This window comes from Hyperolius riggenbachi, chromosome 4 (genome assembly GCF_040937935.1).
Source record: "Hyperolius riggenbachi isolate aHypRig1 chromosome 4, aHypRig1.pri, whole genome shotgun sequence".
Lineage (NCBI taxonomy): Eukaryota > Metazoa > Chordata > Amphibia > Anura > Hyperoliidae > Hyperolius > Hyperolius riggenbachi.
This window is the reverse complement of record NC_090649.1, coordinates 124,028,710-124,041,560: the sequence shown is the minus strand read 5'-3', so window position 1 is coordinate 124,041,560 and position 12,851 is coordinate 124,028,710. Positions and strand designations below refer to the sequence as shown.

The following is a 12,851-nucleotide window of genomic DNA, read 5'->3' as shown; positions in this document are numbered from 1 at the left end:
CACTGTATATATATTGCACACACCCCTTTCATTGTTCCTCATGCATGTTATGTTACACTCCATTTCCATGTGTGGTCATCGTGGCCATTAGATGCTTGATTCTTGGGGTGTACCTGGTGACGCAATCAGTATATACCAGCGTCATAAGCTACATACTGTAGGTCAGTTAACACATGGTTTACTTATTAGTACCTGATGAGCCACAGATCTAGCGACTATCTATGTACTGTGTTACTGTGTCCAGCTACACCCTATCCCGCTAGCTGTACTAAATCTCATAATTGTCAGGTCCATGAATAACCTGGGATAGCTACACCCCACTAACTTCTAGGGGGCGGGGGCGGCAAAGAGCCCCACTTGTCAGACTGAGGCCGACACTCATTGTACACATTTACATCTACAGGTGGGGATTGGGTGCTATTACGTTTTGATAGATACTTATGTTTTTAATATTGACAAATGAATTATTACTTTTAATGACATGTGGTAGATCGGAACCACAACATTGTACAATTAGGTTCAGTCCTTATGGACCAAGTGTGACATTTAATTCACCTGTACAGCATTTCGGTCAGGAGGTCTTATGATCTGAAAAATATGGTAATTACATTTAGAGATCATTTTGAAAACCTAGTGGAATAACTTGAAAATTCACTTTTGCCTAAACTTGGTAATTATTCTCAGATCTGGTAGGTTCGTTGACTGAGGTTGGACAACATGGGAGAATGTGAGTTATTGAGCAAACATTAATTTTTAGTGCATACCAGATGTAACACGGGGCGATACATAGCGGTTGCGTTTTGCCTTCTGGGACATGACAGAGTGCAAAGCAAGTCTGGAGAGTGTTTATGATTTACCAACACCACTTATTTGTACTATATGGGTTTTTTACAAACTATTTACACTATGTACAAAAAAACAAAACTTAAAACATAAACAAAAACCTTGCCACTACGCACTAAATTTAAAGCTGAGAATCCTCTCTACAGGGATCAAACCTGCTGTGTGTTCCAAATCAAAATCAACAACTAAAAAACACAGGCCAGTGTTTTCATAGCACATCACTCAAATACTGTTTTATCATTTCTTAACCTCTTTCAAGGAGAACACAAAATTATTCACTGGGTTTAAAATGGCAGAGGAGAGAAATCTGGGAGATACATAAACCTCAATATATCACTTTCCCAATGTTCTCTCCCTGCAACTGCCATGCAGAATACAGGGGAATACTCACTAAACACCAATAAAATGACTGTGTGCACACCGCACAGAGAACTGACATAGAGCGTGCTGCACAAATAGTGCAAGTACTTCGGTAACAAGCTATTATAACGCAAGTCATGCAACTAGGGTAATGTGCGTTATACTAGCAACATGGGCATTACCTAGGTGATGTGGGTTGCACTTTCTGTGCAGTGTGCCTTGCAGCAGTTGCGAAAATACCGTTGATATTACTGTGTGGCTATGTGTGCACAATAAGTTTACAAGCATTTAGTGAATATTCCCTATAGTGAGAACTGCTGGTATCACAGTGTCCTGCATTCACCTATTTTAACCCTTAGAAGCTGTGTGCCAGGTACATTTTAGTGGCAAGATAAAGTTTATTCTGCAAAACCAATTTGATCACCAAGATTAGCCAGTTACTGTGATTACTGAAGTCACATTAGTGTTACTTTGTACAGTATATATATCAGGTAGTGGGTGCCCAAATTTCACAGTATAGATGCAATTTATAATGGGCGCCCTAACATTATATTAATTGCGGCGGGTTGGTGGTGAGGATTGGTTTCAGGTTAGGTGTGGGTGGGTGTTTTAAAGGACAATTGAACTGAGGGTGATATGGAGGCTGCCATATTTATTTCCTTTTAAGCAATACCAGTTTCCTGGCTGTCCTAATAATCCCCTGCCTCTAGTCTAATACTTTTAGCCATAAACCCTGAACAAGCATGCAGCAAATCAGGTATTTCTGACATTATTGTCAGATATGACACGATTATCTGCATGCTTGTTTCTGGTGTGATTCAGACACTCCTGCAGCCAAACAGATCAACAGGGCTGCCAGGGAACTGGTATTGTTTAAAAGTAATTAAATGTAACAGTCACCATAGTCTTGTCACTTCAGTTGTCCTTTAAGGGTTAGGCTTGGGGGGGTGGGGTGGAGTAGGTTAGGCATGGGGGTGGAGTTAAGGTTAGGCATGGGTGTGGAGTTGGTAAGGCAGTGGAGGGGGCACCGTTAAAGGGGAACTGAAGAGAGAGGTATATGGAGGCTGTCATGTTTATTTCCTTTTAATCAATACCAGTTGCCTGGCAGCCCTGCTGGTCTATTTCTCTGCAGTAGTATCTGATTAAAACCAGAAACAAGCATGCAGCTAGTCTTGTCAGATCAGACTTATAAGTCTGAACCACTGAAACACCTGATCTGCTGCATGCTTGTTCAGGGGCTATGGCTAATAGTATTAGAGGCAGAGGATCAGCAGGGCTGCCAGGCAACTGGTATAGTCTAAAAGGAAATAAACATGATAGCCTCCATATACCTCTCTCTTCAGTTCCCCTTTAAGGTTGGGAGTGTGGGGTATTTTTAAGGGTTAGGCGTAGGGATGGTTAAGGTTAGGCATGGGGGTGTTTTTTAGGGTTAGGCGTGGGGGAGGGGTTCAGGTTAGGCATCAGAAAGGGAGGGTCCTGTGTGAGAATAGTTATTATTAGTAGTAATAGTGTATTATTTACTGATATTTTACTTCAGCACGGTGGTGTAGCGATTAGCACTCTCGCCTTGCAGTGCTGGGTCCCCGGTTTGAATACCAGCCAGGGCACTATCTGCACTGAGTATGTATGTTCTCCCTGTGTCTGTGTGGGTTTCCTCCGGGCACCCCCGTTTCCTCCCACATCCAAGACCATACAGATAAGTTAATTGGCTTCCCCCTAAATTGGCAGGATTATACCTAGACATATGACTATGGTAGGGATTCAATTGTGAACTCTTTTGATAGACAGTTAAAGTGGTGTGAAACTCAGCATTTCTTCTTTGCACTACAAGATTCTTTACAGGTTTAAACCTGCTATATCTACTAAATAATGTAGCAGAACAGCATTCAAACAGTTAAACACACCACTTTGCTCTGCACTGGAAAGGTCCTTCAGCTTAATGCTGGGAATATCTAATGAGGTTTTTGGGCAGATTTACTGGCCAATCGACTTTCTGATCGATTTCCAATCACTTCTATGAGAAAATCGATCAGAAAAATGACCTGTTGGAAATGATCTATCAAGCATCTTTCTTCCAAAAAAACTCATTGCGTATTCCCAGCATAAGATCCACTTCCACAGAGGAGATAACATTATCTTTTGTTTACATTCTGGCAGGGCTGTGGAGTCGGAATCGTGGAGTCGGGCAATTTTGGGTGCCTGGAGTCGGAGTCGGGAAAAAATGCACCGACTCCGACTCCTAATGAATTTGTAACTGTAATTAAAATAGAAAATATGATAAAATGTTCTATTTCTCAGATAATAGTCATTAAAAATAATGTATATATACAGTATATATACAGTAATAGCTGTGCTTAGTCCACAAAAATGAAATAAACCAATCAAAATTAGTTACTTGTGCTGCTTCAATAAAGCAGTCCCCGTATTTTTAAGGTCAGATATCTGATTGTGACTGTATGTATATATGATGTGTACACAGGAATCTCTTATATATACTAAATAACATCTATGCTGTAAGAATAAAGCCTGATGTGTAGCTGTGTCACTAATAGAGATCGTCAACAAGATGGAAATAATTCTGCATTGATGCTGATTTATGCACTCCCTTTGCTGATGAAATCAAATAATTTGATATGTTGTTAAAATTTGGTTTGGTGACTACAAATTAAAGGGTAACTGAGACGGATGAAAAGTAAAGTTTTATACATACCTGGGGCTTCCTCCAGCCCCCTTCAGGCTAATCAGTCCCTCGCTGTCCTCCACCACCCGGATCTTCTGCTTTGAGTCCTGGTAATTCAGCCAGTCAGCGCTGTCCGGCCGCATGCCGCTCCCACAGCCAGGAACATTCTGCACCTGCGCAATAGTGCTGCACAGGTGTAGTATGCTCCTGGCGGCGGAGTGTGTGCATGCGCACTACGCCCGACTGGCTCAAGTACCTGGACTCATAGCAGAAGATCCAGGTGGTGGAGGAGGACAACAAGGGACTGATTATCCTGAAGGCGGCTGGAGGAAGCCCCAGGTATGTATAAAACTTTCATCTGTCTCAGGTTTACTTTGTTACACAGTAGTACTATACTCTACATATGCACTCCCCACAGAGCTGCAGGGAATCCACTGAGAATGCTGTGCACATTGAATTCAGAGGTGTTGTCTGTTTACAATCTCCTCATTCCCCTGCAGAGTACCTGCACATCATTCTTACATGTACCCACAGTTACATTGCCTAGGGCCTGATCCATGTTCAGATGTGTAATAGAGGAAGAATCTCCTCATTCCCCTGCAGAGTACCTGCACATCATGCTTACATGTACCCACACTTACATTGCCTAGGGCCTGATAGAGGTTCTTTGTTCCGGTTTGTACCTTTTACAAGTACTCTTACCAAGGACTAGTTTTAGTCTAAAGGGAATAAATATAGTAGTCTACATATCCTTCTCACTTCAGTTGTCTTGTAAAATTCCTAAGCGTTGGCAGTTAAGAGACGAATTTCATGTTACATACTTTTAATCAACAAAATTGTAATATGCAAATTAGAGGAGTCGGAGTCGGTGGAATCCTAAACTGAGGAGTCGGAGTCGGTGGATTTTTGGACCGACTCCACAGCCCTGCATTCTGGTGTTGTTACATTGTGTGTAACTACTGAAAACGAGCTCTCCCTGCTTAAAGCAGGCACACAGTTCAGAACTGCTCACTAGAAATTTTAATATATAATAAAAAGCAGCTTGAATAAAATGCAATGGCAGCTTTCAGAGCAGATGAACTGTACTTTGAGAACTTGTACTTTGTAAATGGACAATATTACTTGTGCACAAAAGCATATATAGTAACTGTATGGGTAAATAAAAAAGTAGGAAAATACATTTTTATTGAATGTTATGTCAGAGTTTCAGACCGCTTTAAGTGACAAGACGATAATACTTTGTAAAGCACTGTGGAAGATGCTATTTAAATACTATATAATAATAATATTTGTATGGTAATTTACACTTTAAAAAGGCAGAATATCAGTAAATTTTACCAAGATTCTACTAGCTGAAATTGCGCCCCCTCGCATGCATTAAATAATCCAGGGGGTAAAAGTAAAGTCAAGAAAACAGACAGAATGGCCATGTTTGTGTTACCTTGAAAAAGGTTACCCCTTGGGGCCCCGAAACGGCTGTTGGTCTGTAAATAGACTATTGTCACGATTTGTGAATTCAAAAGACTTCAAGGTTAAAAGTGAGTGGAGCCAAAACCCCCAAATATTTCACTGTTAAAATGTATACTGCATCCATTCTTACACAGTTAATGGCTGTTACGCTTGGTGGTATATTCTCCACAGTCAGCACGTGGTGTATATCCTGACGTGAAGGAGGTACACACGCTAGCACAAAGAACCAGGATATCCCCAGTTTACTGGAGGAGAGGACTGACTCCAACAGGAGATGTGGCGCACAGTGCAGGCATAGATCCGAACAGCCACAAACAGTCCTTCCACTATAGTGGCTCAGCGCAAGGTAGCGCTGAGTGCATAAACCAGAACTCAGAAGATCAGGACATGTAACAGAATGAACGCTTGCTTAACTAGTCACTGCTTAAGTGACAGCAAGCGTCCATAACAAGACAGACTGGAATGAGGCAGTCAATGCGATTGCAGCGGTGGCGTGCCTCACAAGGACAGGACAGAATAGTCGGGAAATAGAGTCAAAAAAGGCCGACGTAATACACACAAATATACAACAGGTATGATTTCCTAGCGTATTACGATTTCAGCTATCAATGAAACTACAAACGACTGACATATGTATATATCGGCGATAAACCGATATATGACATAAGCAAGGAACACTAACTAAAAACTGGAGCAGGACTAGGAAGGATTCGCTACTTCTATGCAGAAGTGAGCGCAATCCACGCAAGGTAACAGGAACAGGACTGAACTACCAAAACGTGCTGGAAACTGACTGACTGAACACAGGATATAAATAGTTCGAGTACGTATATATCAGCGACACTGATGTATCAACATAGCATGAATACAAGGAAACTAACAAACACGCTAGTATGCGTATATATTGGCGATGAACCAATATATGATGCAAAACTAGCAAAGTAACAATTACTGATAAACAGAACAGAACTAGGACTCACTGACTCCTACGCAGGAGATCAGTGCAGTCCACATGAATTAACATTAGAACTATGATCACAGTCTGGGGCCAGAGCAGCAGCAGCAAGGCAGGCTTATGCTGAAGCTATGATAGCCCGAGGAGCCCTGCAGGAAGCAGATCTTTATACTGAGGTCATCCAATGGGAGTAGACATGCAGATTCCCACACAGGTGAATGGTAATCATTCAATCCTGAGCTGGCCAGACGTGCAGAGCCACTGCAGATGGAATCAGCAACTAGTTTGAGTGCAACCCAAACTATGCAAGCAAATGCATGTAATGACATCAAAAACTGCTTGTCTTTAATAAAACTGCAGCCAGCAGTACATGCTGCAGACATGATCATAACAATGGCAGGGTTGTCAAACTTTGTACAGTTGATCACTGGGTGCCTGGGATTAATATTCAGGAACATGGGTGGAGCGTGCAACCAATCAAAATTCAACTATTGATTTTCAAGGGGATTATTTAGATTGCTGCCATTCTTACACTGGTAATGTCAGAGTCCTCAAGCCTGGAACAGTTGGTCATTGGTCATTGGGTGACTGGAGTTCAAATTCACAAAAGGGGTGCAGAGCCACAAACAGCCAATCAGATTTGTTTCATTTTAATGGGACATTTTAAATTATTGTTGCCAAAGACCCCAAAGCTCACAAACGAGGTCATTGATTGTGTGTCAAGGTTAGAAAATGTAAGTTGAGCCAACAACAACGAAATACACACCCGGGCAACGCCGGGTCTTTAACTAGTGTATTTAATGGAGAGAAATGTGTCACGGATGTGTCCACTTTTTAAAAACTATCAAAAAGAATAAGTCTTCATTTCTTCTTCCTGAAAGTCTGGCGGCAGACTTGATCTTCACAAGTTAATTCCTGAAATAACAGAATAATATACACATCAGATGAGATTATATGAACGCTCCCCGCCACCACAGATACGTGTATAATGTATAGTATCAGTGCTGTAACACCAACAATTAGACCTAGACACAAGCATGTCTAGTAGATGGTTGAGCACTCTTTAGCGCAGGACTTTTCTTTCTATCAGCAGTTAAAAAAGATATGAAACAACCTTAGACTTTATTTACTCCAGCATTCCTAGGCCAGAGACTATTACAGTGTACCTGCAAGGGAAAGAAAATGCCCAAAGGGTGGTCACCTCATTAGAGGGAAGCCTCTGCATAATCCAGTCCTCCATCAGGCCATTCCAGCACTGCGTAACCCGAAAGACCATTGACAAGGGTTTGTCGATGGCTCACGCATGCACAGTAACAGGGACCAGATACAGCTTGGCTTTCTCAGCTGTAGCCGGTGTGGGTCTGTGCTACTGTGCAGGTACAGTGTGGCCGTGACTGTTAGCTCGCTGGTCTCTGCGCTGGAACGGCCCAGCAGCGGAGGATAGAAGAATCCTCTGCAGAATCGGTGTCTGTGCCCCCATCCCCTGCAAAATGGTGTACAGAGTGCTCTGCTCAAGACTACCTGTGTCCCCTGGCTTGTGGAGCTGAGTGTGCAAGCAACATGTCAGTGGTAGAATGATCAGGGGTTCTTCCTGTGTGGCAATCGCTGTGTCTCATATCTATGACGCCATCTAGTGGCGTGTTGAGACACAGCTGTATCATCCTTGGGGCACATGGCTATGGGGAGGGGGGCCAACATCTACTGAGAGCACATCTGGCTGTGGAGGGGGCTCTACTGGGGAGGGGGCTTATATGCGAGTCAATCACTTTTTCCTGGTTTCTGAGGGAAAAGTGGGTTCCTCGGCTTATATACGGGTTGGCTTATATGCGAGTATAAATGGCAAGTATCCCATTTTGTTGCGTTTAAATACCCACAGGTTTACTTTAAAGGACACCTGAAGCGAGAGGTATATGGAGGATGCCAAATTTATTTCATTTTAAACAATACCAGTGGCCTGGCAGTCCTGATCCTCTGCCCCTAATCTTTTAGCCATAGACCCTGAACAAGAATGTAGATCTGACGTTTCACTTGATTAGCTGCATGCTTGTTTCAGGTGTGTGATTCAAACACCACTGATGCCTGAAAGATCAGGTGGACTACCAGGCAACTGGGATTATTCCAAAGGAAATAAATATGGCAGCTTTCATATCCCTCTCACTTCTGGTGTTGTGTGTGGATACCTGCAGATACCACCAGTCTGACTAAAATAGAGAGATCAGCAGCATAGCAATATATTTTGTTATTTTGTTACAGGTTCCTGTAATCTCCTGCACAGCAGCATTCACAGATGAGATGTAAGGCCAGCAACCTCACACTATTGGGTCACATACAGCAGGGACAAGAAATCAATGTTCTGACATTCCGCCGAATGTGCTGAAGATTAGGCTGGGTTTGCTTGGAGTACAAAGGAGAAAAGTGAATTCTTGGAGCTGGCTGGACTGTGTGACTTAGTTGTATAGAACTATATGGTTGTATAGTACTGGTTGTGCAGAACGACAACCAGATAGTTCTAACCAACTATAGAACTATGGCAAGTAAGACCCATTCCATGTACTTCTTTTTAGCTGTTTATTAGCCTTCTGACTAGGGAGTTGATGCATGAAGCAGCAGAAATATTACTGTGTGCAGACAGCGCAGCATAATATTACTGTTACTACCGACAGCAGTATACTACAAGTTATGCTATTAGCCTGACGCTCAGTACTCGAGTACTGAGAGCATTGCCACCATTACACACAGAAGCAGTGTTAGTCCTATGGGGCTATTACATTGAGTGTGGTTAGGCCCATCAGGATGATGCAAGAGTTGCAGTGCATCCTGCATGTTTATCCCAGAAATAAGACATACTTTTATTGTAATGTATGCCTCATCAAATGGCCACACTAAACCATTAATGTGTGGTTTGACCTTTCAGGACAGTTGTGGTGAAATTGAACAACAACCACAACGGCAAGGTAGAGGTTTTAAAGAGGCCTTATAGTAAACTGTCTCAACACACATTCTTTGCCTGTCTGCCTCACACACCATCTGGTTCTCCTTGTTAACTAAACTGCACCTGTTTCGCATGATTCATTATGCATGTTATCATTGCGTGCGTTGAAAACCTATGTATGCGTGTAAGTGGTATTGCGATATTACACTATGCTCCATTTATTATGCGTAAGACTTGATGCACACGTTTCTGATTACAGCAGTTTAGTGAATTTCTCCTTTGGTACATATTTGCTCTAATCCTGTGATTGACAGCTAACTCTGACACTCCTATCTGACAGTGTCTGTAAGTGACACTGAAATGAGTGGTTTCAGGTTAGGTGGACATTGTGGGGCATAATCACAGCCTGTTTTTATCCACATGATTATAAGCCAGCCCCTGCTCCATTGAGTGCAATGGCTAGGCTATGGTCGGTTGGCTAATCTCTTTTACCTGGAGCTTCTGTAAATACAGTAAATCCTGGTGCAGCTTTCGGTGTACTTATTATTCAGAACTAGCACTGTATGGAGCATGGCAATACTGCAGAATGCAGATTGTTACTTACTGATTACTGTGTAAAGCTTGGCCCAGGGTTGCTTTAATTGGATTAAGGCATCTAGGCACCTGCTCCGCACTGCACAGCGCCTGACTTTGGCGCCACCATAGACTGTAATGTCAATTACGGCTATTGCGGCGTAGGGGCAATTTTTCCGAAATCGCTGTCATTTGGGTGTCAGACCCTAAATTACGTGCCCCCCCAAATTGCTACAACCTGAGGGGGAATAGTATGTAAAGCTGCCCAGGATTTCAGCGGAAGCAGGGTGAGTTGTCTTTCAGCTTACACTTCACCCAAGTGAACTTGCAACGGCATAATATGTATGCTGCTTTAATTAAGTACGCTGCTTTAATTACTGTGTTTTCATCCTTCGTAAATCAACACCCACACCCGTAGTATACTAGCTTATAGCTAGATTTAAAGTGAACCTGAGGTGAGGGTGATATGGAGGCTGCCATGTTTATTTCCTTTTAAAGGAAAACTTAAAGGGATACTGTAGGGTTGTCAGGGGAAAATGAGTTGAACTTACCCGGGGCTTCTAACGGTCCCCTGCAGACATCCTGTTCCCGCGCAGCCACTCACCGATGCTCCGGCCCCGCCTCCGGTTCACTTCTGGAATTTCAGACTTTAAAGTCTGAAAACCACTGCGCCTGCGTTATCGTGTCCTCGATCCTGCTGATGTCATCAAGAGCGCACAGCGCAGGCCCAGTATGGTCTGTGTCTGCGCAGTACACTCCTGGTGACATCAGCGGGAGCGAGGACACAGGCGTGCAGGCGCAGTGGTTTTCTGACTTTAAAGTTAGAAATTCCAGAAGTGAACTGGAGGCGGGGCCGGAGCATCAGTGAGTGACTGCGCCAACACAGGATGTCTGCGGGGGACCATTAGAAGCCCCGGGTAAGTTCAGCTAATTTTCCCCCGACCCCCCTACAGTATCACTTTAAGTCAACTATAAAAAATGAGATTTACTCACCTGGGGCTTCCCTTAGCCCTCAGCAGCCGATCAGTGCCCTCGCAGCTCCGCTCTGATGCTCCAGGACCCGCCGGCGAACACTTCCGGTTTGGCCGTCACCGGCCGACAGGCATGAGAACGCGAGTGATTCTTCGCGTTCCCAGCCTGTATATCGCCCCCTATGCTGCTGTTGCGACCAGCTGGCCGCAATAGCAGCATAGGGGGCGATATACAGGCTGGGAACGCGAAGAATCACTCGCGTTCCCATGCCTGTCGGCCGGTGACGGCCGAACCGGAAGTGTTCGCCGGCGGGTCCTGGAGCGTCAGAGCGGGGCTGCGAGGGCACCGATCGGCTGCTGGGGGCTGAGGGAAGCCCCAGGTGAGTAAATCTCATTTTTTATAGTTGACTTAAGTTTTCCTTTAAGCAATACCAGTTGCCTGGCAGTCCTGCTGATCCTCTGCCTCCAATACTTTTAGCCATAGACCCTGAACAAGCACATGGCGATCATGTGTTTTTGACAATTAGACATGCTTGTTTCTGGTGTTATTCAGACACTACTGCAGCTAAATAGATTATCAGGACTACCAGGCAACTGGTATTGTTTAAAAGGAAATAAATATGGCAGCCTCCATATCACTCTCACTTTGGGTTCACTTTAACAAACTATGGTAGTATAGCAATTAACTAGCATTGTTAAAATTTGAAAAATTCTGCTTACCTGGTACATTAGGTCACCTTCAATCCAGCTCTTCCAACCACGATTTTGTTTTTCTCCTTTTTGAACGCAAACAAGCTTGTCACCATCCCAGGATACTAAGGTCTGTGGAATATATAAAACAAGCATTATACACAGGACATGTTGACAGAACCAGAAGAATTATTTGCAGCAGAGCCAACAAACCTTCACAGTTCTGTCATCCAGGCCCTTGGTATGTTCCTCAAATTCCACTCCAACAGTGAAGTCAACAAAGTAGTTCCGGAATGTGCTCAGAGTCTTAGTTTTGAAGTCATTTCCATTCTGTTCCAGTTCTTTGGTTTGCGTCAAATGGGCAGCAATCTTACGGGTAGCAAAGTCAATGTCTATGGAAGACAAAAACTCAAGTTATAATTACAACTTTCACTGTTGCCCACAGTATCTTTGCAAGTACAGTATTTGCCGTAAAACAATTTGCTGTATATTGAGCTACAGACTACCCAGCAAGCTCATGGTGAATGATTTGCATATTCAGCAGTGATGCATTGTGGGACATCGTATGCTCACTCCAACCTGAATTATCCCAAATACCTTCTGTTTTAAGAAGGCAAACTTTTGTTCTGTCTATTGAGATAAATTCCTACCTAATGGTTGTTTCTGTCACCTTAGCCCCGGCATGAGCATCCACAGTCATGACTTATAAAGGCAAATGCATTGTGGGACTTGTAGTTCCTTAACAGCTGGAGGGCCAAGTTTGCCCATGCCTGCCTTAGCCTAACATGACCATAATAGTCCCAAAATGTTTACATTGACCTCCCCTATTTCTAACCTGCACTAACCTTTTCTTACTACCAAAACACTATGTCAGGAATCCCAATATTGTAGTTTCACTGGAAGACTGCAACAATCCATAAGGTTTCAAATGAACATACCTAATGCCTTCATGTATCCATCGAAGTTGTCATTCTTCTCCATGACCCAGGTGCCATTGTAGTCTGCAGGCATGGTGACGGGACAGAGTTGGAGTGTTGCCTGGGAGCTCTGTGGACGGACTACAAGGAAAATGATTTCTGTCTGCAGTTTATATGGTCCCTGGTAGACGGATAACTGGAATTCTGATAAAAGGGTTCCAAAATCACAGATTGCCTAACAAGTGACTTTATCTATAGTTATAGGTCCATAGGGCAAGTGTGGAACTTTACTTTGAACTTGTAAATGGATAAGCCCAGCCAGATATTAACCTTTTTATAGTCCTGTGTAATTAGCGAACTGCAATATCTGTGATTATAATGTGGGAGACCTTCAGAACAGGCATGGTTACTCGCAAGAGACCTTCCAGTTTTTCCCTGTGCTCGATAATGGATATAAAAG

The 12,851-nt window shown here is 43.3% G+C and overlaps 1 protein-coding gene across 1 annotated transcript; it reads right to left on the bottom strand.

Annotated features, from left to right (window-relative positions):
- Positions 1-6,942: 6,942 nt before the first annotated feature.
- Positions 6,943-12,492, bottom strand: LOC137571439 (retinol-binding protein 2-like). The gene is made up of 4 exons (XM_068280538.1): positions 12,413-12,492; positions 11,688-11,866; positions 11,505-11,606; positions 6,943-7,223 (listed from the first exon to the last, which is right to left on the bottom strand). Exons 1-4 carry the CDS (start codon positions 12,483-12,485, stop codon positions 7,170-7,172), a joined length of 408 nt encoding a protein of 135 aa, XP_068136639.1. The 5' UTR covers positions 12,486-12,492; the 3' UTR covers positions 6,943-7,169.
- Positions 12,493-12,851: the final 359 nt, after the last annotated feature.